Genomic DNA, 24,741 nt, shown 5'->3' with positions numbered 1-24,741 from the left:
ACTCCAAGGTTAAGGATCTCTAGCCTAGAAGTGGCCACTCCTTGCCCACTACCTCCAGCAGTGGTACATGGGAAACGCACTGGGGCTACGACCACAGGCCTGAAAGCTGTTTGGCTCCCAGGGGCCCATGAGGCCACTGGTCTGCAGGCTCTCCCCACTACCTCAGTGAACCTGATGCAGCGTCCCCCTCCACCCTACCCCACTCATTTCTGAAAATGTTCTCAGGCTGCTCTTATTAAGGAATCCTGTTCTCCAACCCACCACTCCCATACACAGCATAGACTTCAGTAATGGAAATAGAAATGACTGGCTTTAATCAGTCTGTGATGAGATGAGCCTCATTGAGAGGTCATTTGGGGTTCCGGGGTGCCCTGCAGCAGCTGGAGTGTGCTACTCCAGGTGTGGCTGAAGCAGAGAATTCTGAGAGAAACCACTGTAGGACTCCCAGTCCTGACCAGGCAAAAGTGGTTCCGGAGCCCACACAGGGCGCTAGCCCTGGCCAGGTAGGAGGAATGGCCTCCATACCCATAGCAATCCCATGTGACCACAGGGCAGGCCCCACCCTTCTCAGTCCTCTTCTTCCTTCTGCCCTAGAGGAGGAAGCAGGTCCCTGAGCGCACACATGGCCCAGCCTTTGCCCAAGCTGGGCCAGACAGCCATGCAGAAACTTAGACCCCAGTGACACTCCAGCTCAGCCCCAAGTGCTCCCACTCTGCCATCTGTCCTCCAGGCAGGACCCCAGGGAGGCGGAAGAGCAGGACACAGGGCTGGCCCCCCCAGGGCTACAGGTAGTGTCCTCAACAGGGTGGCTTTGCACTCCCCTCACACCACCTTAACGTCCAGGGTTTGGGCCCGTGACAGGTTCTGGCGCTGGGCTTTGACCATGTGCAGGCGTCTCCCATGCAGCGTGAACTGGGACCAGGTGAAGAGCTGCAGCAGAGCACAGGTGATGGGCACCAGCACCAGCAGGTAGAAGCAGCCCTGGCGGAGTGTGGGGGCCTGTGCCGGGGGTGGAGCCGGGGGCTCTGGCCAGGGCTGAGCACTCCCCACAGGGGCCAGGGGGGGCTGCTGGAAGAGATCATGACCTAGGACAAGACAGCCCACAGAAAGAACAGGTCAGTCCTGGCCTCCAAAGTCCACAGTGCCTCATCTCAGATGTCACATGGACACGTCCAAACCCCAACTCTCAATTCCACACCCGAACTTGCTTCTCCCCTGTTCTTCCTTGCAGAATGACACCACTATCCCCCCAATTACCAAATTCTTCCTAGAGTCCTCAATTAGCTTCACCACTCCCCAAGAGCCAATCCTTTACCTCCCCCAACTCCAAAACACAGCCCAAACCAAACACTTCTTTTCAGCCCCCAGCACCACCTGCTCCAAGCCTCCATCACTTTTGCCACAGCCTCCCTACAGTCCACTCTCCAAAGAGCACAGCAAACTTTAAAAAAATGTAAATCAGACTAGGCCATTGCCCTACTTAAAACCTTCCCAAGAGCTGCACTGAGAATAAAATCCAAACCCTGCCCTGATTTACAGAGCCCCTCTTCACTTTTTCAGCCTCACCTCTAAACCACTCCTGAGCTTCCCCGGTGGTACAGTGGTAAAGAACCCATCTGCCAGTGCAGGAGATGCAAGAGACTGGGGTTTGATCCCTGGGTTGGGAAGATCCCCCAGAGGAGGAAATGTCAACCCAAACCATTCCTGATAACCTGGGCTCATGTACTTTCTTTTCTGCCTGTCTGTGATTTGCTGAGATCTGTCCAGACTAAATCCTCACCCTTCAGTTCACATCCTGGGTGCCATCTCCTCAGAGTCCTTCCAGACCACACAGAGTAGCTTCTTAGCCACAATGATACTTTTACCAGTGCACTTATCTCTGCCTGCTCTTCTCTTGTTTAGGTGTATAGTGCCGACCCCACCCCACACCAACACAGAATATAAGCTCCATGACGGCAAAGACCTTATCTGTCTTATTTTGTTCTCTCTCTCCCTAGAGGCACCTAGAATAGCACCTGGCAGAGAAGGTATCTCATATATATTTGCTGAATGAATGAATGAACTACTGAAAGAATGGAACCCAGCTCCTCTGCCCACATAGGGACAGGCAGACGAGGGGTGGCAGCCAGGGGCAGCCCAGGCCCAGACTCTGCCGTGGCTAGTTGTCATTCTCTCTGCTTCACTGGGACCCAGGTCCCAGGCTCATCAGCTGCTACACCAGGTATGCTGTGCCCCCTGGAGCCTCGAGCACCATGCCAGCCCCTGGGCCCTCACCTGTGTAGAAGCAGAGCAGCCAGGTGCCCAGCAGCGGAGCAAAGGTCTGGCCTGGCTTGGTCACCAGGGCCACCATGCCAAAGAGAAGCGCCGAGGCTGCCTGCTTGCGGTGATTGAGCACCAGGTCCTCGTCCACCAGGTCCGTGACCACCAAGGTCAACAGCTTACAGGTGCCCTCAGTGAAGACACGGTTGCTGCCGGCGAGAGAGAATGGATGAGAATGAAGGAGGAGGGGGGACGGGACACAGGTGAGGGGGCGAGGGAGGGGCAGGCCCTACCTGGCAATGAAGAGGCAGAGCAGGCCGGGGTGGTCGGGGCCGGCCAACAGCATAAGCAGGCTCAGGCCCAGCTTGAGCAGGAAGAGCCCCCGCACCACGGCGTAGACACCCCAGCGCCGGCACAGGGGCAGGAAGTAGAGGTTGTTGAGGTGGGGAGCGACGTAGGAGATGCCTGGGGAAGGGAACGCAGCCTGTCAAGGGGCGCTGCCACAACCTCCACAAGTGCCCACATTCTAACCATCAGAAATCAAAGTTTGCATTGATTCAACACTAACGAGGTCCAGGCGCTGTGCTAAGAGTTTCCACATCCTTTTATTTAGCCCTCGAAGCCCTTTAAGGTGAGTACTATCTCTACTTTACAGATAAATGGAGACCCAAAGAGATTAAATAAAACACACCCAAGACCACACAGGGAAGCAGCACAGTCAAGCACGTTCCCAGGCCAGTCAGGAGAGTTGTCGGCCCTTGTGAACGAGCTACTGCGCCGCATTACCGCTAGGTGGCGTAACTACCAAGAGGACCACCATGAGGGCAACCCTACCCACTCAAACTCACAGAAGCGCCCTCCCTCCCTCTGGAAAACAGAGTGCGGCTGGGGGTGGGGGCTGGAGGTGCAGCCCCAGTGCAGACTCTGCCCTCTGCCACCTGGGCCCCAGCTGGGAGGTGGCTGTATCTGCAGTCAGTCTAGGGGTTCTGGGGTGCAAGCCTCTGTCCTTCCGGCCAGCACAAGGTACCCACTCACCCAATAGGAAGGAGCCCGTGGAGAGGGAGATGTGGTCTGACAACAGATGCTCCAGGAAGAGGGGAAAGAAGTTGCTGTTGAAGTGGCAGTGAAAGACCTGCAACCAATAGGGACACTAAGGAGGCTGGGGAGGCGGGGTGAAGGTGAGCCAGGAACAGAGGGAAAACCAACAGGGGTGGCGGGGGGGAGGCAGCAGCAGAAGCCAGAGCAGCCTCTAGTCCCATGTCCTTCAACATGGAACATACCAGGACAAAACCTAAAACCAAATTCCTATGCTTATCTATAAAAGCTAGAAGGAATGATAACATCACCATTAAAACAACTAAAAGCTTTCTCTTGTAGAACTTATCAATGCTAAAACAAGCTTAAAAACAATTTGTTTCTAAATTTCGCTGGCTTATATACTACATGTGTTCTAGGTCTGGCCTGTGGTGTTTTAAAGAGAGTCCTCAGGGACTTCCCTGGTGTTCCAGTGATTAAGAATCTATGTCCAATGCAGGGGGTGTGGTTTTGATCCCTGGTTGGGGAACTAAGATCTCACATACCCTGCAAAAATACAATTATACTAAAGTGTTCTAAGCATCATGTGTGCTTAGTCGCTCAGTCGTGTCTGACTCTTTGGGACCCCATGAACTATAACCCATCAGGCTCCTCTGTCCATGGAATTTTCCAGGCAAAAATACTGGAGTGGGTTGCCATTTCCTACTCCAGGGGATCTTCCTGACCCAGGGATTGAACCCACGTCTCCTGTGTCTCCTGCATTGCAGGCACATCCTTTACCCACTGAGCCATCAGGGAAGCCCACATATGCCCCACAGAGTGGCCAAAAAAAAGTCCCCAAGGGAGCACCTCTCTCCTATTCTCACGTTGCAGGTGAGAACATGGCTGCCCCAAAAGAGCAAGACGGGCCTAAGATCACACAAGGGGTTAGGAGCTCAGATGCAGGGAGAATCCAGGTCTCTAACTACCCAACTTATATTCCTGCCATTCAGCCGCTCAGCCGTCCTCAGGCAAGACCAGAACTGATTTCCCAGCTTCTAGGAAGGCGGTTCCCTTGAGTGAGGCATTTGCAGCCATCCTACGAATGGGCATTGTTCCCATACCTGCACCAGATCCATGCCCACAAACCACAGGAAGTTCCGGTGGCGTGCCAGCTGCTGGAGGTACTGGCCCAAGGTGATGCTACCCACATCCTCGCCGCCCACAAGCAGCTCTTCTTCACACAGGCTATGGGGCAGAGGGGAATCAAGAACAGCTTAGGCTGGGCCAGAGCCATCCCCCACCCCAGGCAGCCATCCATCAGCCAGGAGCCCCAGCATGGCAGTCAAGCCCAGCAGAGTGCTGGCCACTCACCCGCCATTCACAGCCATGGCTGGGCACCCCGGCTCCCTGCCGGCCGCCTCAACCCGCCGCCTCAGCAGCCGTGCGGCCCCCACAAAACCCAGCCCGGAGCCAGTGGCCAGCGCCAGGCAGAAGGCGCGGAAGGAAGAAAAGTCCTCTTTGTTCCAGAAGGCGTAGGAGGCAAAGACAGACAGGGAGCCGGCTGCACTGAAGAGGGAGCAGTAGAAGTTGAGGTGGGTGCGGTCGTGGGCTGAGAGGGCCAGGTCGGCCAGCAAGGCATGATGGTGCAGGTCTACGAGCGTCAGGAAGCCGTCGTAGAGGCACAGGCACAGCAAGAACTGAAGCCCAGCAGGCGCCCAGGGCACCCAGAATGCCAGGAACGACAGAGCCAGCAGCGGCCCGTGCCAGCCCAGTGCCCGCACACGTGCCAGCACCACAGCCCTTGAGGAGAGCCCAGTGCCTGACCTGCCGGGGAGAGAGGGGGCCGTTGGGAGATGCCCTGGCAGCCCTGGCAGGCCCCACTCCCCGCCTGAACTCGGGAAATGAGAAGGCCCAGCCAACGGCTGGCAGTGGTCTCCCTTTCTTTCCCCACCCCACATACAGGCAGTGATCCTCCAGCTCTGGGGAGGGGGAGGTGGGCGAGGACCAGTCCTGAGCCATCCCCGGGAAACAAACCGGGGTTGGGAGCTGAGGAACCGACGGTCACTCAGCCAGCCGAAGAGGGGGTCGTTGAGACTGTTCCAGAGCAGAAACACCGTCTGTGGGCAGAGGGGAGATGGGCAGGTGGGCTCCAGGCGGCCTCCTCTCCAGGGCTTTCCCCACCCCAGCCTGCTCGCCACCCCTCAGAGATGATGCCAGCTCTCCTGCCTGCAAACCTGTGCTCAGGTCAGTCCCTCTGCCATAACCCATAGCCACTGCCCCCATCAAACTCCCACCATCCAGGGCACCACTGATAAATACACGTGAATGTATTATAAATGCATACAGTGCCTGGCTCGCAGGACAGAGGACGGGAGAGTTGGCATAATCCCCACTGAGAGCCTCCAGCTCTACCTATTCTTGCTGAATCTTGGTGGACAAGCCAGCTTACCCTCTGCTCCTGGATGGGTGGGACGCTGCCCTGCCATCTGCCTGGCTCCCACCCCGGCTGACTGCCCCAGTGCTGGCCTACCTCTCCAACCCAGAATGCAGCTTTGTCGATCTTGTACACGGAGACAAAGGTGTCCACGTAGTAAAGCAGGAACACGTTGTGCAGGACAGAGACAAAGAGGGCCAGGGAGCCATAGACCACAGCCGTGGGCAGGCCCAGCAGCCAGGCCCAAGGCCCACCCAGCCTCATGGCGGCCGGCCCAGCCTCAGCCCCAGGAGCACCAAGGCACGCTCATGGCCATGGGCAGTCTGGCCATACTTGTTCCTGGAGAAGAAGGAGCCAGTTAGCTGCAGGGATCAGAGCCAGCCCGGCTCCTAACCCCAGATCTCTGAGTCATCTCACTGGGAGAAAGTTTGCACATGAAACAAAACTAGGGAATCACCAATGGGAATCACCAGCTAAAACAATGCTGGACTACATACCACTGCTAGGGAGTAAAAGGAAACTGATAAAGGCGTGGGAAGAGAAGGCAGCCAGCCAGCAAGTGCAGAGTCAGGTCGCATGCTAGGACATCTTCTTTCATCCATACTCTAACCTGACAGCCCTGGGCCTGGGCACATACTGTGCCTACAGTAGAATCTCGGGCAAGCTAGTTAACCCCAGCCTCAGTTTTCTGTTCTGTAAAAGGGAAAAGTGGATGATCATGGCTACTCAGAGGAATAAAAGGATTAAATGAGGTAACTCACAGAAAGTGCTCAATAAATGGTGGTGGTATCATTATCATCTTTATAAAACCCATCAAAAGTTTACAGCACTGTTACAATATAATAGGAGAGCAACCCCAAGCTCAGAGATGGTTAAGTCATTTGCCCAAGGTCACACAGCATAAAAGTAGCATATTTGAACCCTGGCCTATCTGGCTCCAAAGCCTTTTTTTGCCACTTGACCTCCCAAATAGGATTACTGTGGGCTGCTGGGTAGAATGGAGAGACCTGCTGTGATGTCAGGTTTCACAGGGATATAAGAGTGATAAGATATGATAAGAGTCCACAACTGCCCATGCACTTTGATTCCAGAAACCCCACCTCAAGGAACTAACCCCAAGTAAACATGTACAGAGTTGTTCATGGCAGCAACATCTAAAAACAGCCAAAAGTTGGACACAGCCCAGGAACACAACAAAGGGACTGGCTCAACAAACCTGATGCTCTCCACAAAGGTCAAATACGTGGGCGGTGTCAGCACACGGGGAGAGAAACTCAAGGACATGTTACATGAAAGAGAGAACAAAGGACAACACACGTGCCTGCTTTGGACCAGGCCAGCTCATGCAGAGACCAGCAGGCTAGGCTGACCATGGGTTTAAGAGGAAATAAAAATCCAATTATTACAGCAGTGCTTCTCATACTGTAATGTGCTTCCACGTCACCTGGGGACTTGGTTCAAATGTAGATTTTTAACTCCGCAGGTGTGGAGTGGAATCCGAGATTCTGCATTTCTAACAGGCTCCCAGGGGGCACCGATGCTTCTGGGCCATGACCACACTTTAAGCAGCCAGGCATTAAGTCTATCTGTCTCTTTTTTTAGACTCCAAGTTGTTCTCTTTTCAGAAAAATAATCCCATGTGTGCTTGTCTGATCCCCGCCCCCAACCCCGCCAGAGGGAAGCTATGGGGGCTTTCTTCTCTTGAACACCCTGTAGCTAGTTGAATTAGCCCCAAAGAGATAGGTTCAAGTCCTAACTCCCAGCACCTGTGAGGGTGATCTTATTTGGAAAGAGCTTTACAGATGTAACCACGTTAAGGTGAGGTCTGAATTGAGGTGAGCCCTAACCTAAGGACTGCTGTCCTCATAAGGAGAGTGCAATCTGGACACAGACACAGAGAAAGGGAAAACAGCCATGTGAAGATGAAGGCAGAAATCTGAGTGATGCAGCCATGAGCCAGAGAACACAAAGAATTGCAGGTAGCACAAGACGGCCAGTCAGAGGCAAGGAAGGATGCTTTCCTAGAGGCTCCCTCCAGAGGGCACATGACCCTGCTGGTGCCCCGATGCTGGATTTCCACCCTCCAGGAACCGTGAGGTTGTTTTTTGTTTTTTGTTTTTTTAGAGGAAATAATTTTTTTATTTGTTTTCACCTAAGCCAAAGTGAAACATACATAGAAATATCACATGTGAAAATCAAAGTATGGTCTCTTTGTTAATATTCTGTTTACCATCAGTTTAGTTCAGCTCAGTTCAGTCGCTCAGTCATGTCTGGCTCTTTGCGACCCCATGGACTGCAGCATGCCAGGCCTCCCTGTCCATCACCAGAGTTTGAGTTGGTGATGCCAACCAACCATCTCATCTTCTGTCGATGTGAGGTTGTTTTAAGCTACCTAGTTTGTGGCAATTTGTTTTGGCAGCCCTAAAACTTATGCACCTCCTCAGAGGCTATCTCCTCTTGAAGCCCTCATGACCCAAGCCTACCCACAGGCCTCATTTACATGTCCGCATGCTTGCACACACATATGCAGAACAGAAACTCCTGTTTCCCCATTAGAGTCAGGCCCTGGAGAACCAACACAGGCCCAGTCCCTAAGTGGTGACTTGCCCCCCACAGGCCCCATTCTTGCCCCATGAGTCCCCAGGGCTCTGCTTCCATGCCCAGCCTTCAAGGGCCTCTATAGTCCAGCCTCTTCCGGCCAGTCCAGCCCAGCTTCCCATGGACCTTCAAGCCTCCATCTTCTCTGGCTAGGCCTTTGTTCTCAAGGCCACCTGATAGCAGAAGCGTCCTCCCCATCTCTTCGTCTCCATCTCACCCGTCCCTCAGGTGCCATGGCCATTAGACCTCCAACTCCTCGTCCCTCACTGTGCCTCCAGCTCTGCACACACTCTCTTGCCTGCCTGCACTCCAACCTGACAGTGGAGTTAGCCAGCATGGGGCCTGTGTCCTCACCCTCTACCTCCATCTCTGGACTCAGCCCCCCTTGCTGTGGTAGTGACTGGCTGGGGAGATAGAGGCTCTGCGGGGAGAACAAGGAGGGACTCTCACGGGGTCTCTCTTGGGCTCCCTGGAAGCTGAGGTGGTCACTCAAGAGGTCAGTATGCAGCCTCCCACCCCCATGCCAGCTTTGTGCCAGTCCACATGTTAGTGATGGAGGGAGGAGGAGGAGTGGCCAAAACTACCTGAATGCATGCGTGCTAAGTCACCTCAGTTGTGCCTGACTCATGAGATCCTTTGGACTGTAGCCTGCCAGGTTCCTCTGTCCATGGGGATTCTCCAGGCAAGAATACTGGAGAGGGTTGCCATGCCCTCCTCCAGGGGAATCTTCCCAACCCAGGGATTGAACCTGCATCTCTTACAACTCCTGCATTGGCAGGCGGGTTCTTTACCACTAGCACCATCTGGGAAGCCCGAACTTCCTGAAAGCAGCTAAGTCTGTGAGAATTTCTCCCTGGCCAAAAGGATCCTGCCTTGTCTGAAAGCAGGACGATATCCATGGGGCCTTTAAGCCCCTGAGGAAGTATTTGGTGGGAAACATTTTTTTCCCCACAGCCTTAATGAGGTATAACTGACATACAGTAATCTGCACAATGGAGAGATCTCTGGTGGCCTAGGGGTTAGGACTCCAGGCTTTCACTGTCATGGCCTGGTTTCAATCCCTGACTGGAGAACTGAGATCCTGCAAGCCACGTGGTACAGCCAAAAAAAAAAAAAAAAAAAGAGAGAATGGAAAAAAGAACCCTTCCCTAGATAATAATAATCTGCACATATTCAAAGTGTATAGTCTGATCAGTTTTGGCATGTGTATGCCTGTGAAACTGTCACAGTTGAGATCAGGAATATATCCATCACCCTGAAAGTTTCCTTGGCACTTTCCCAAGCAATGTAGTGGAAAGAAGGCACAAGTGGAGGTCTCCAAAGGCCCAACTCTACTATTTCCTACCCATGTGACCTGTAGCAATTTGGTTAACCCCTCCATGCCTGTTTCCTGAATTGCACAATGAAGCCAACCTTCCTAAGGCTAGGGTCAGCAGTCAGTGAGAAGATACCTCGACACAGTGAGCATAGTAAGTGCAGTGAGCACCGGAACTTCACAGACTATCACTATCAAGCCTCCCAGACCATCCATATCCACCACACCAGGATGAGGTGGGGATTAATCTAAAGGTGCTTTGCGCCTATAAAGCGCAATGTATGCTTCTGCTTTTACCCTTAACTCAGATCACCTCCTCTGACTCCCCAGGGCCTTTCAGAACTCCCCTCCCTCACCTTGAAAGCCTTTGTCCAAAGAGAGTGAAGCCTCCTGGCACCCCTACCCAGATGTCCAGTGACCTGCCCTGGTTACTGGAGAAGGTGGACTCTATAGGTCCCCAGCCGCCAGCTCCCTGCACCCACACTGGGACAACAGTAGAGGAAAACCTCGAAGTGTGGTGAGATGGAAAAAGTATGACTTTTGCCATCAGAAGAGCCTGGTTTTAAATCTCAACTGCACTTCCTACTAACTGCACCCACAGGTAAGGTCTGAGCCTGTCTGAACCTTGGTTTCCTCACCTACAAAATGAAAGTAACAGTGCTTATCTTTACAGGAATGCAGGGAGGATTGACTGGTTTGATCTCCTTGCAGTCCAAAGAACTCTCTGGAGTCTTCTCCAGTAATACAATTTGAAAGTATCAATTCTAGTCAATCCTAAAGGAAATAAACCCTGAATATCTATTGGAAGGACTGATTCTAAAGCTTCAATACTTTGGCAACCTGATGCCAAGAGCTGACTCATTGATAAAGACCCTGATGCTGGGCAAGACTAAGGACAGGAGAAGGAGGCAAGAGAGGATGAGATGGTTGGATAACATCACAGGCTCAATGGACATGAGTTTGAGCAAACTCCGGGAGATAGTGAAGGACAGGGAAGCCTGGCGTGCTCAGTCCATGGGGTCGAAAAGAGTTGGACATGACTTAGTGACTGATCACCAACAAACAAAGGGAGTATTAGTAAGTCCCAGAGCACTGACAGAAATATGCCGAGAAACTGGCTTTTTCTTAGGCTCACTTAGATCAGAGTAAGAGCAGGGGAATATGCAGGTAATCAGGTCCTTCGTGTGGCAAGGGAGTTTGAGGGGGGAAAAAAAGCACAAGAGGCAAAGTTAGAGGAGGAGGGCCTGCAAGAAGCAGGAGCATATTCAATGTTCAGGGGTACCAGAGACAAACCCATAAACCATGGACTAGATCTAGAGGCAAAGCACCCTGCCCAGGTAAGCCTTTGCCCAGGAAAGAGAGCTGCGGGAGGAGCATGCGGGGTCACTCAGTGGTTTCTATTCCAGATTGTAATGCTCCATCAGTAACTTCTTCCTCTGCTAGCCCTCCCCACCTGTTGGTGGTTTAGTTGCTAAGTTGTTTCTGACTCTTGCAGCCCCATAGACTAGAGTCCACCAAGCTCCTCTGTTCATGGGATTTCCCAGGCAAGAGTACTGGAACGGGTTGCCACTTCCTTCTCCATGAGATCTTCCAGACCCAGGGATCAAACATGGGTCTCCTGCATTGCAGGCAGATTCTTTACCAATTGAGCCACCAGGGAAGTCCCACCTGTTAGGGAAATTAGATAAACAGTCCTGTTTAGGCTTCAGAAACAAGGCAGACCAGATCTCTGACCTTGCTTCTAACCTGCCTGGATACTGCCCTGACTATCTGCTGTGAGTGGAAGTCTTGTGGCACCATAGATAAGATAGGGGACAAATCTTGAAATTGTTGAGCCCATGGAGAGGCCCTGACCAACCATGTCCCAGGCTTAACAACATTCCAAGTTTTACACCACAAAACAAACAGCATTAACATAAAACCAGAGCTGCTTTTGCTATAGACTGATGATGATATCAGTCTGCACCCAGGGATTATGAGCGGGAACTCCGAACCTCAACTTTTGAAGTCTCACCCACGGAAGTGGACGCCATGCCTGGGACCTTTTCCCAACCTGGACTCCAGATGCGCTGTGTCATGGGACTTCCCAACGCTGTCTCAGTCTGGATGTTGGTCAAAATTCAACTTGGTGATGTATCCTCTGCTGGTTTTTTTCTCATTTCTTTTAATGTTAGTATATCAAAAGTAAGTTAGATAACTCTCTAATAAATACTGGTATTATTTATTCATATATAACAAGAGGCTTATTTTGTTAACAAATCCTTTGAACCTGAGATGAAAATGAAAAATTTCCACAAAACACCACCCCCAATCCACCCCCACAGAGAGCAACAGCCCTGCCTCTCTTGGGAAGGAATAGCTTGGGGCCCACACCAGCCTAGCTGTATAAGGTGACTGAGATATCCTGTAACCTGCAACCAACTCCACCCTCACCTTGACACCAGGAGAGCCTGCTGGAGGCCCCACAGCCCATCCCCCACAACGAGGGCAGGTATGGCCCCAGTTGTGCGGCCTTGAGCCAGCCACTCCCTCCCTCGGGGCCTCAGTTTCCTCATCTATAAAGTGGGGATCTAAGCCAACCTCTGAGATTGCTGTGGGGCTGAAATGCATAAAGGTATATAAAGCACCAAGCCTAGTGCCTGGCATTTAGAAGACCCTCAGTAAGATGTAACTATTCTTTTTCTTTTCCACTTCTCTGAAGTTTGGCTTTAGGAGCTTTAAAGGATTTCAGTCCCTGTCTTCTGGCAAATCCAGGATTGAAGTTGTCTTTTCAATATGAAACATTGATGCTTCTCATTGCCTGGAATATCCTACCATCTTTCAAATTCTGTTTTGAATGCCACCTCCAACCTTAGTTCATGCTGTTCCTTTCACCTAAAACACTCTAGATGTAACTACATACCAGTTCTCAGGCATATAAGATATGCCTGGTTTTGACAGCTATCATCATGTATCCTTATAACTTGTTACTATTCCTATCCTTATCTTGTAAGTAAGGAAACCAAGGCTCTGAAGGATAAGTAACTGGCCCCAAACCACAGAGCTATTAAGTGCTAGAGCCAAGATTCAAAACAGATGCTTTTGAGCAAAGAAAAAAGGAAAAACCCTCATCATTTCTCACATCACTTTGCCCATCACCCACCACAATCATTATCATATCCTGCTTATCTGAGAAAGGGCCAGTTCAGTGGCACAAACCTTCTCAAGAACACCATGTTAGATGTTCTCTCCTTTTTTCAGATCCCTTGGCTGAATCCTCTGTATCAGGATCCAAAGGTCTCCCAAACCCTCCTCCAGCCCCCAAGCTCCTTATGGGCGGGGCCAGGTCAGACCTACCCCTGATTTCTACCTCTAGCCTCCACCAGGCTCCTTCACCACATATTGGCTTTTTAATTAATACCCAGTGGGTCAATTTGCCCCTAAAAGGCTCATATGGACATCCCCAGCCCAAGAGGGAAAAAAGAGCCATAGGAGGGGTGAGACCCCCAGATCCCACTGTCCCTCTCAACTCTGCTTGATGTAGAAGCAGAGGCAACCTGGGAAAGCCTGATATGAAACATGGACAGCAAGGCCACAGGTGAACAAAGAGGAACATGTTAATAACAAAATGTAACATTTATTAAGCTTTCACCATGTGCTAAGGAAAACTGATACAATATGGAAAGCAGGCTCAGGACAGAGAGACATCAGATTAGGAAGGGCTTGGAAACCACACACAAGATACTCTCCTGAGGACAACAGAAAGGGGGGTGGGGGCCACTGGGGGTGGCCAGGTGACAGAAAAAGATTTTTAGAAGGATCCCCCCGAATCTTTCAAAACTGCTCCCCTCTTCACCCCATCGGGCTCCTGGGAAATAACTAGAAAAACATAGAAACAAGAGTAGCTCCCTGATCTTTGAACCAGCCTATGGTGGGTAGGGGGCTGATAAACTTGGTAGAGGAAACAGAGAGTGCCAGACAGGGCCCCCTGGGGTGAGGGGCTTCAGAAGGACTAGAGACTGTATGAGAAGCAATTAGTATGGAGGGAAAAAAATCTACTAGAAAGCATTATTTGGAGTTGGGAGCCCTGGGTCAAGTCTGAACCTTATCACTAACTAGCTTATTCCTACATCTGCAAAGCAGGAGAAAAATTCCATTCCCTGTCTGTCCCCAGGGGGTATTAAATGAATTTTAAAGATATAAAACCCTATGCAAATATTAAGGGTGTCCTTTTTTCAACAAGGTGACCTTTGAATTGTCTGCTGAGTTTCCTCTTTCACATCCCCTTTGTCCCCCTGTTGAGTCTTCCCACAACCTCTGGCAGGGCTGTTGGGGAGGCTCACCCTGGAAGGGTGCCCACTTTCCATGCAGTGACTAATGGGCCCATCCTCTTTCTTAGGCTAGAAGTCAATTTCACCTTATTGGGAGTTGGGACCATTTCCTTGGAGGGTCAGTAAGTTCACCCCAAGACCACCCACCCCTTCCAAACAACAGAGGAGTCTGGGATCAACCATGGTGCTGAATCCTGTGGCGGTTCCCCAGTCTGTCTGCACGTTAAAATCACCTGAGGAGCTGCTCAATCATACCAAGGCCCAAGCCTCACTCCCGACCAATTAAATAAATTGGAATCTCTAGAGATGGGACCCAGCATCGGTGTTCTTTTAAAGCTCCGCTATAGGTTCTACTGCATCACCAGGGTTAAAGGCCATTATGTTAATGAAATGGATCCTGGCCCGAAGCAGCTGGCGACTCTAGGGAGTCCCCTCTGCAAGAATTCCATCCTTACCTCTTGAGCCCAAGCTTTTCCTACCCAAGCACTTTCTCAGCCCACAACCAGATCACCTCAGGAACCCCGAAAGGCAGCCCCGAGCACTCCCAGAGCAGACAGCACCCCCGTCCCCCTCGGTGCGTCCTTCGTGTCTGACTGGCCCCCAGTCCGGCCCGCCGCCCGCCAGCCCCGGCCGCCGGACAGCCGCTCACCGCAATTGTGGCACGCGAAGCCTAATCCCAAGGCTGCCGGGAGCCAGGTGACAGTCAGTGCGCCTGCGCGCGGGCCGCGGGTAGCTTCTCCAGCCTCTTCTTCCGCCCCTACCCAGCGATTGGCTCCGCGCGGCTCCTGGGACCGCAGTTTAGGCAGGTGCTGGAGCCCGAGGCTGCCGCCGCCATATTTGTTATGGGCCTTTGCCCTTAGGGATCAAGCAGAGGATGTGCACGCTAGCAAAAAACGGTGCAGGTTGCCTGAATTCCTGACTCTCACCTCCACGAAGCCTTAATGTCACTTCAGTTCAAGTAAACTGTTTTTCTGAGAGCTTCCCGTCCTCTCCACCCTCCTTCCTTACTATTAATTCGGAGAATCAAGAGAGCTCAGTGCCTTCCTTCAAGCCTTGTGATGTGACTGGATGCACAGCTGAGACAGATGAGGAGAGGACGGGGGCACGACCTGGGACTCCCTGCAGCTGGACTGTGAGCCAAGAGTGGACACGCCCACCTCGAGTTGCTGTGGACACCAGGATTCAGGTCACACGCACCAGACCCTGAGAGAGCAACCAAGCGGCCCTGCCTCCTTATACTGTTAATAGTAAAATATGGGCTTCCCCCGGTGGCGCTAGCGGTAAAGGACCCGTCTGCCAATGCGGAAGACTGAAGACACGCGGGTTCGATCCCTGGGTGGGGAAGGTTCCCTGAAGGAGGGCATGACAACCCACTCCAGTCTTCTTGTCTGGAGAACCCCATGAACCTGGTGGGCTACAGTTCATGGGGTCTCACAGAGTTGGACACAAGTGAAGTGACTTAGCACGCATGCACACAATAGTAAACTATAAGGCTATTGAGCTCTTAGAATGTGCCCTGTGCTGTGTTAAACACTCTATATGCATTATCTTGTTGAGTCCTTGCTGGGAGCCAACACACGAGACCCTACCCCTAACAAGGCCATGAGGGAGAAAACCTGACGGGCAAGGCGGATCAGGTTTTCAGGGGCTTCGAAAAGGCCAGCTCACAAGATCCCACCCATGACAAGGTCACGAGGAGAAAGCCTGACAGGCAAGGCAGATCAGGTTTTCAGGGATTTCGAAAAGCTGCCCCCGGCGCTCACCTTAAAGATGATTTCTGTCTTTCTGATGCCTGCCTCAATGGACTACTCCCTAATTTCTGTGACACAGGCAGAAGGCCTTCCCCGATCTCTTCCCAAATAAGAATCAATTTAGAACTTTAATCAATAAGTTTCCCAGGTGGTGGTATTTTATGAGATTATCCAGGGTGAAAGGAGTGTTTTAATTTAAACTCCTTTGCTGGTAGTTTGTTAGCCAAATGCATTTATGCCCTTGGTCCTAATATGCATGATTGCTTATAATATCCTAATCATAAAATAGCATAAAGAACCTGATTATATAAAAGCCCTAATAGACATAGAGCCTTTTTAAGGGGTAAAGGAGTCCTATTAGAAAACATAAGAAAAATTATTCTATAGGTGGTTATTGGGTTGAGATTTGCTTGCTGTGTTTTGCTTTTAATGTGCTAAGGTAGTGTTATAGAAACCATTGTTAATACAGTTTAAGATCTAGAGAAATAAGAACTTAGCCCTAGTGTGGTAACAATGAGATGGTTGTTAATTGTCAGCCAGGAGTGCTAGGCAGAGGCTGCCTCACTGAAGCCGCAGAGTCTGTATGGGGTAAACTTCTTAGATAAATGCAACTGACAACTTTTGCAGAAGGATTAATTTTTGTGTTAACAAGGATATAATTCTACTCTGTACTATTTCCCTGAGACTGCTACCATTCAGTTAAGGTCACCATAAAAACGGAAAACAGGTTTACATTCACCTGACCTGCATAAAATGTTAATGGCCCCAAGGCCAGAAGATCATGTGCTAAGAATTACTATAGAATTAGAAAGCAAAAAACATCCTGCTTTTCCTAAAAAACAAAATGATGTAATACTAATCCTGTGTAATCATGAGTAAGCATCTTGTACCTTGAAAACGTTCTGTGAAAAGGTATAAAACCGGTTGTCAAAAAGTAAAACACAGACTTGGCCCTATCAAGGCTGGTCTCACGTGTCTTCTCTCTCTCTCTCTCTCTCTCTCTCTCGCCGACGCCGTTCATCCTGAGGGTATCCCATGGATCCTGCCGAGGCTGGACCCCGGCAAGTCATCACATTGTCATCCCTGGGAGGTAGGTCCTATTATCCCATTTTACAGATGAGGAAACTGAGGTGGGGAGAGATTCAATGACTTTCACACAGTAAGCAAGCGACCCAGACAAGCTGAAACACAGGTCTCCTGACTCTTACGAGTCTTTCCTCTTCCTACCCCTTCCCAGGCCCTGAAAGTCAAGTTTTGTTTTGCCCAGTCTAATCCAGTGAAGATGTCCCATGTCTTCTCTCAATAGGCCTGTAATCCTAGTTAGGTTTCTAGGCAGTCAGACAGCACAGACTCCAGTCCTGCTGTTTCCCTACCCTGGGATAAGGGGCAATGATCATGACTTTTGACTTCTGGGGGACTTGGGACTCAGTTCCCTGGCTCCACCACCTCTTTTACAGGAACTGTCATTTTGTGAGTCTGTTTTACTCCTTAGATTTTGTGGGCATTAAATGAGAAATAGGGGTGTAAGAGTTCTGTTGTCAACAGGAATATTATCCTTATCCTCCATCCTGACAACCTGGGTGGCACCCATTGCAAAGGGCACACCTGTTGCAAACAGTCCAGCACAAGAGCCTAAGTGTCCAGTGGTAAAGTCTCTTCACCCAGTTCCTGGAGAGCCCCAGAGGCCCCATGAACCTTGCCCCCAGTGTCCATCTCCCACCAGTCTGTCTCATTTTCCTCCTCCCCAATCCTGCCCTTCAGACCCTCTTCTTACCGCCTATATCCTCCCCCCTTGGCCACACAGGCATCATCTCTCTTCTAAAGACTTCAAGCAATTGCTGAAACCCCTTGTGTTCTAGAAAGCCCTCATTACTAGAAGGAAGACTTCCATTTCTCTCCCATTGCTACCCGTTATCCCTGTCTATGCTCTCCTGGCTGTGAGAATAGAAGGCAGGCAACCCGGCATTCGGTATGGAGTCTGATACATTAGGTCCTCCGTAAATTGACTAAAGGAGTCTTTCTGGCATTCCATCTCTGGAATGCATGCACCTTTATTTCAGAGCAACCCTGAATCTTGGCTTAGCCCTCCCTGGGTATCCAGTGGGGGAACAGAAAAATGGGCTGAGCTGCCAAGGGGTGAGAACTACATGTGGTCTTACAGAGAAGGCTTTGGTCTCTGTATTGCACTTAATGCCCCATAGTTACACTTGGTGTTCCCTCAGCCTCTTATTTTATAGACAGTGTAACCAGTTACCCTTTACAAGCACCAGGCTTGTGATTATATCTGATTTCCTTCCCAGTTGTCAAGCACAGAGATAACTGGGAGGGGACATGTGGTACAACTGAAGATCACGTAGCCTTCTCTCAAGTTCTATCAAAGTCCTTGGATTGTGGGAAAGAGACACACACTTTCCCTGAAATTCTTTCCTCCCTTGGCTTCCAACCTCTTTCTTCTGGGTTCCACCATAGTCTCCTCCCACCTAACAACTCCTCAGGCCCCTTCCTTGGGGCACATTTTTCCACGGCTTTCTTAGAGAGAGGGTACACCATATTTCCACTTTCAATACTCTTTTCATGTATTCACTTAAACTCATCAGGCCATACACTATATGGGGTAAGAGGGACTTCAAAACCAAGACTGCCTGTTGATGGGAATATAAACTCATTCAGGCACTATGGAAAACTGTATAGAGGTTTCTCAAAAAACTAAGAATAGAACTACCATATGATCCAGCAATTCCTTTCTGGATATTTATTTGAAAAAAATGAAAACACTAACTTGCAAAGATACATGTACCCCAATGTTCATAGCAGCATTATTTACAATTGCCAAGATGTGGAAGCAACCTAAAGTGAAAGTGAAGTTGCTCAGTCGTGTCCGACTCTTTGCGACCCATGGACTAATGTAGCCCACCAGGTTCCTCCATCCATGGGATTCTTCAGGCAAGAATACTGGAGTGGGTTGCCATTTCCTTTTCCAGGGGATCTTCCCGACCCAGGGATCAAACCCAGGTCTCCCGCATTGCAGGCAGATGCTTTAACCTCTAAGCTACCAGGGAAGCCCATATATATATATATATACATATATATGTATATATATATATATATATATATATATATATATATATGCTGTGTGCTCGGTCACTCAGTCGTGTTTGACTCTTTGTGACCCTTTGCACTGTAGCCTGTGGGCTCCTCTGTCCATGGGATTTTGCAGGCAAGAATACTGGAGTGGGTTGTCATTTCCTTCTCTAGGGGATCTTCCTGACCCAGGGATTGAATTCCGGTCTCCTGTGTCTCCTGCATTACAGGCAGATTCTTTATCCATTGAGCTGTTGGGAAAGTCCCGGTACACACACATACACACACAATGGAATACTACTCAGACATAAAAAAAGAATGAAATATTGCCATCTGCAACAACAAGGATGGACTTTGAACGTATCATACTAAGTGAAATAAGTCAAAGACAAATACTGTATGATTTAATTTATATGTGGAATCTAAAAATAAAACAAACGTGCATATACAAAAAAAGAAAGACTCAGATATACAGAACAAATTACCAGTGGGGAGAAGGAAAAGGGGAAGGGCAAGATAGGGGTAAGAGATAAGAGGTACAAACTACTATATATAAAATGAATAAGCTACAAGAATATATAGTACAACACAGGACATAGAGTCAAATACAATAACTATAAGTGGAATATAACCTTTAAAAATTGTGAATTGCTATTTGTACACCTGAAATTTACAATATTATACATAAACTATACCTCAATTGCCCTCAAAAGGCATAAGTGGAACCCAACAAATTGGCATCCATGATGACACAGTGTATATGTAATATGGGCCAGGGTAGCAGCAGCGGCTTTGGTAACTTCACTTACTACCTTTCCTTCATGACCAACCCACCTCCTATCTCCAGCCTGAATATAAAACTGCTGCTAGATAGTCTTCTCCAAATGTCCCACCAGAACTCAGCACTGTCTCAACTTCTGTCACCCCCTCATGTTTCTTATCTCCAGGATCACCTTGACTACCCATCCAGGTGACCAAGCTAAAAACATGTGCATCCACCTTTACCCATCCAGGCAGTTGATTCACCTGGAGTCAAGTCCAGGTGAATCTGCTCCCGTGTCTTTTTCATTCCCTGCTCTTGTTCTGGTTGTCAGTTTTCCTAAACTAGGATGTGAACCTCCTCCAAGACTGGCTTCCAATCTTCCTCTCCCCAGTCCATCCTCTACTTTGCCTGAAAAAGAGCCTTTGATCATGGGGATCACTGATCAAACACTACTCAGGTTGTTGTATTTTTAATTTTTTCATAAATTCTGGGGGAAAAACACTCAGGGTGTATTGTTGATGCAAACAACAGAAGACCCCACTCCACAGTATAATAAACATTTAATCTTCCAAAGGCTAACATGATGGTGCTTTGGTATAATCTTTTAAATGCCCATTTCATTGTGTCTTTTGCAGTTAAGTTTATATGAAGTAAACAAAACTGGTTACATATACAAAAAAAGACTCCATTCAAACTAGATTAAGCAGGAAAGGAATTTATTGCGGGGTGAGGAGAGGGAAGTCGGATAAAGCTGATCAAATATACAGACTTCCAATTATAAGATAATATATACTAGGGAGGTAAAGTACAACACGGTGACCAAAGTTAACACTGCTCTATGGTATATCTGAAAGTTGTTAAGAGAGTAGACCCTAAGAGTTCTCATCAGAAGGAAAATAAAATTTTTTTCTATCTATATGAGATGATGGATGTTGACCAACCCTATGTGGTAATCATTTCACAATAAATGTAAGTCAAATCATTATGCTCTATACCTTAAACTTTTAAACTTATACAGTGCTGTATACCAACTATATCCTAAAAAACTGGTGGGGGTGGGGGGAGGAATTTAATGGCTCACATAACTTCAAAGTCCAGGATTCAAATGATGTCATCAGGACTCAATTTCTCCCTCTGACCTTTGGTTCCGCTTCTTCTGCGATTCCATGCTGAGACAGCATCGCCTTTGGACCCAGAACTGCATTCTTCCAGATTTCAGTCCAGGGGAGAGAGCCCTTCCCTCCACACAGTAAGAGAACAGAGCCCTGGGCTTGGCTCCCATTGGCCCAAATTGAGTCACATGGCTAGCCTAAACTAGTTACTATGGCCAAAGGGATGACAGTGATGATTGGTCTAGCCCTAAATCACCTAGGTAATTTAAGGATGGGCTAGAACCAACTCCCCCAGAACCACTTTCCCAAGAGTAGATAAGGTGTGGAGCCCTAAAAATCTGGAGGCTGTTACTGGAATCAGGGTGAATGAATGCTAAGAAACTTGGCCTGGTTCTTTTTTTCTAATTTTTCCTTAAAACCACCCACTGCCCCAGAGCAGCAGAGGTCTTCAGCAAGCCTGTCAGAACATTAAAACACAGGCTTCTCATTGTCCCAGGCTTCAACTTGAACTTGGTCTCACACTCTCATCTCCCACTCAGGGTGACCAGATCCCCATGAGGGAGAAAGGGGCAAAGTTATAAATAGAGTGGGGAGGTATATTATTTTCCACTAATGGTCTAACAAATTACCACAGACTTAGAGGCTTTAAACAATACAAATGTATTATCTTACAGTTCTGGAGACTGGAAATCTGTCTCATTAACTAAAATCAAGGACTTCCCTGGTGGCTCAGATGGTAAAGCGTATGTCTACAATGTGGGAGACCTGGGTTCGATCCCTGGGTTGGGAAGATTGCTTGGAGAAGGAAATGGCAACCCACTCAAGTACTCTTGCCTAGAAAATCCATGGACGGAGGTGCCTGGTGCAGGCTACTGTCCATGGGGTCGCAAAGAGTTGGACATGACTGAGTGACTTCACTAAAACTAATCCTAACTAAAATCAAGGTATTGGCAGAATTGCATTCCTTTCTGGAGGGTCTAGGGAAGAATCCATTTCCTTGTCTTTTCCTGCTTTGGGGCTGCCTTCATTCCTTGGCTCACGAGGCTCATGACCCTCTTTCATCTTCAAAGCCAGCAATAGCTGATTGACTCTCTCTAGTTAGTATCACATATTCTGACTCTTGAGTCTCCATCTTCCACATTTGACTCCTGTAATTACACTGGGCCAACTGAGATAATCCAGGATAACCTCTCTATTTTAAGGACTTCTAACTAACAATGTTAATACCATCTGCAACCTTAATTCCCCCTTGCCATGTAATATAACATATTAATGAGTCCCCAGGGATTAAGCCATGGACATCATGGGGGTGGGAGGCCTCCCCCAACAAAGACCACTATGTCCTGGGACCAGTTCTTTTTTTGGCCACACAGCATGAGAGATCTTAGTTCTCCAACCAGGGATCAAACCTGTGCCCCCTGCATTGGAAGCACAGGGAATCTTAACCACTGGACCACCAGGAAGTCCCTGGGACCAGTTCTTAAAGAGGACAGAGGGGGAGGCTCCCTTCTTGGAGCTGTTGGATAGGGAGTGTTAGGTAGATAAACTAAACCAGTCCGAGCTGCTGCTGTCACTAGGCCAATGGCCTGAATTAGACTTGAAAGAGTGGCGCAGTCAGGAATAAACATGACATCACCAGGCTGAGTGTGGGAGAACTTCCCAGAGGGTAGCTGGACTCTGAGGGATGCTGAAAATCTATGAGAAACTGTGGGGGTTGGTGGTAATACTGCTTAGATCAACAGAGGAGGAAGGAAAGTATGATGGCCTGGCAGCCCAGCAACTAGGAGAGGGTATCCATTTTAACCATCCAGCAACTATGACCCACTCCACTGGGGAAGAGAGGTGGGAGGGCATGACCTGCAGCCAGTGGGGACTGGAGCTCAGATAGTCCTCACCCCATGTGAATGAAGCAACCTTTCTGGCTTCACCCAGGTTGCTTCTGGGCTTTGGCATCAGTTAGACTGAGTTCAAATCCCACAGTGCCAATTACAGACTGTGAGAAGATGGGAAAGTGGCCTAAATTCCTGAGTCTCTGGTTCCTTAATCTATTCCATGAGAATGATATCACCATGTTCTTCATGTGGCTAATGAGAATTAGAAGTTCTCTGAAAAAAAGTTATAAGCTCTTATGTAACATTCTAGAGGGGAGGATAGTCAGATAGTGGGAAAGCAGACCCAGCATAGATTGGTGATTATGCTATTACTGACAGCACAAGTCTTGAGAATTTTGCCCTTAACATAACTAGCTGTGTGAGTCTGGACAAGATATTTACACAAGCCCCAGTCATAGAAAACATTCATTGTATACCAAATCTGAGGCAAGCAGCTTCTTGCTATGTAAGGTGGGGAAACTATTAATACCTAATTTCTAGGGTTGCTGTAAACTTGAAGTTAGATGCTCATAAGCAACTTGAACGAGGATGAGATGGTTGGATGGCATTGCCGACTCAACGGACATGAGTCTGAGCAAATTCCCGGGGATGGTGAAAGACAGGGGTGCTGCAGTCCACGGGGTCTCAGAGAGTTGAACACGACTGAACCACGAAGCAACTTGATTCAGTGCCTCGTGAGGAGGAGCTTAACTCAAATGTTAGGATAACTCAATCCATCTGACTGGGAAAACGGGATGTGGATAACAGAGAGCTAACCTAATTGCAAAGGGCACTGGGATGCCCTCACGGATGTTGTGTCTAAGTTGGGGCCAGCATGATTCCAGCAGGTTCACTCAGTGTAAACACAGGCTGGCAAGGTCAAGGTGTTTCCCTTTGCCTGGAAACCAGGAGGTGTGGCCGAGTCAGGGCATGAAGAACAGCAGATCAACTGAAAAGTGGTGGAGAGGAGCCCTGCTCCTGGATCTCTCTGGTTCCTCCAAATGCTGGGGGCCAGCTCCCCGAGGCTAAAGGAGACAAGTGAGTGGGGGGCTACCTGGAAGAGCATTTCAGGGCTGGGGGCTTCAAACGGCCTTGAGTCCTTCCTGCCTGCTGGGACCCTGGGCTTTGGGGCCAGCCCTAGGACAAGAGGTGACCTGGTAGCCAAACTTCTCAGTAAGAGTTCCCCTAAGCCAGGGGCACAATCGCAGGGGCTCCTGCTGTGAACCATGACCTGCGTTACTAGGCACCAGGGTCGGCGGTGGACGTGAGAACAAAGCGCATCCACCTCCCTTACTCCAGGTCTGGACCAGGCAGGACAAGGCCCCAGGAACCACGCCGGCCGCCTGAACTTCAGACCATGTACGCATACTACTGCCGAGAGCCTGGGGAGGACGTCTGGCCTCTACTGCAGCACCTCACCTACACCTACCAGCCCGCCCCTCTGCTGCTGCCCCCTATTCAAGCCCATAACTTCTGCAGCCGGCCCTGGGACCTGTGCGCCGGCGAGTGGGCTGCTCCGCGGGAATACCACTGCTTCCACGCCACCGGCGCGCCCCTGGAGGTCGCGCCGCCCTTTTGGGCCTTCCCGCCAGCCTACGCCGCGGCCCTGCGCCCGCCGTTCCCCGCGCCCGGCTACCTGGGGCCATCGCTGCAGGCGCCCGCGGCCACCGGGCGGGCGGCGGTCGAGAGCGGGGCGCAGTGGCCCGAAGGCGGCACCCTGCGGGCCGAGCTGCGGTGGGGCTGCATAGAGCGCGCACTCGGGCCGCGCCTCGAGCTGCCCGACTCGGTTCGCCGGGAGCTACGCCGCATGTACGGCACATACCCGCGCACCAACGTGCGCGTCACCTACCGCGGCGGCGAGTTCCTGCTCCAGGGCGCGCCGCGCCTGCGAGAGCCCGAGTACCGCGTCAAGAGGGGAGTTTTGCGGCCGCCGGCCAGCAGCGACAGCGGGGACGACAGTCCCGCAGGGGAAGCTTTGGAGCGCGGCCGCCGGAACAAGAGGAAGGCTTGAGCTGAGGGCGCGCGAGGTCCGGCGGCAGGCGACGGTGAGCACGCGCGCCGCTCTCCTGCCGCCGCAGCTATGCGCTGGGGCTGGGTGCACCTGTTACCTGTATTTTTGCCTTTTTTTTTTTTTTAAACCGCCTCCAGCTTGCTGCTCTTCCTTGATTTCAGGTTTTGGCAGGATGGCCGGGCTAGGGCGAAAAGGGATCATAGAGATCTCTGAGTGGGT

At 50.1% G+C, this 24,741-nt stretch overlaps 2 protein-coding genes across 9 annotated transcripts; one reads left to right on the top strand and one right to left on the bottom strand.

The window, feature by feature from the left end:
- Window positions 1–291: 291 nt before the first annotated feature.
- On the bottom strand, window positions 292–24,492 carry MFSD13A (major facilitator superfamily domain containing 13A). 8 transcript variants are annotated; one of them, XM_043925647.1, is made up of 10 exons: window positions 24,361–24,480; window positions 11,618–11,784; window positions 5,807–6,049; window positions 5,311–5,393; window positions 4,648–5,100; window positions 4,398–4,521; window positions 3,295–3,391; window positions 2,553–2,724; window positions 2,275–2,468; window positions 292–1,085 (listed from the first exon to the last, which is right to left on the bottom strand). In XM_043925647.1, exons 3-10 carry the CDS (start codon window positions 5,972–5,974, stop codon window positions 823–825), a joined length of 1,554 nt encoding a protein of 517 aa, XP_043781582.1. In that variant the 5' UTR covers window positions 5,975–6,049; window positions 11,618–11,784; window positions 24,361–24,480; the 3' UTR covers window positions 292–822. The 8 variants fall into 8 exon arrangements, with proteins under 8 accessions (XP_043781582.1, XP_043781579.1, XP_043781580.1 ...); XM_043925644.1 differs by lacking the exon at window positions 24,361–24,480 and adding an exon at window positions 14,583–14,979; XM_043925645.1 differs by lacking the exon at window positions 24,361–24,480 and adding an exon at window positions 14,583–14,979 and having other exon boundaries at window positions 11,638–11,784.
- On the top strand, window positions 23,203–24,608 carry C15H10orf95 (chromosome 15 C10orf95 homolog). Its single transcript, XM_043925654.1, has 2 exons — window positions 23,203–23,549; window positions 23,811–24,608. Exon 2 carries the CDS (start codon window positions 23,869–23,871, stop codon window positions 24,520–24,522), a length of 654 nt encoding a protein of 217 aa, XP_043781589.1. The 5' UTR covers window positions 23,203–23,549; window positions 23,811–23,868; the 3' UTR covers window positions 24,523–24,608.
- The last annotated feature ends 133 nt before the right edge of the window (window positions 24,609–24,741 follow it).

The sequence above is a fragment of the Cervus elaphus genome, chromosome 15 (assembly GCF_910594005.1).
Source record: "Cervus elaphus chromosome 15, mCerEla1.1, whole genome shotgun sequence".
NCBI classification, from domain to species: domain Eukaryota; kingdom Metazoa; phylum Chordata; class Mammalia; order Artiodactyla; family Cervidae; genus Cervus; species Cervus elaphus.
Note: the sequence above shows the minus strand (reverse complement) of the source record. Positions and strands in the feature narration are given on the sequence as shown.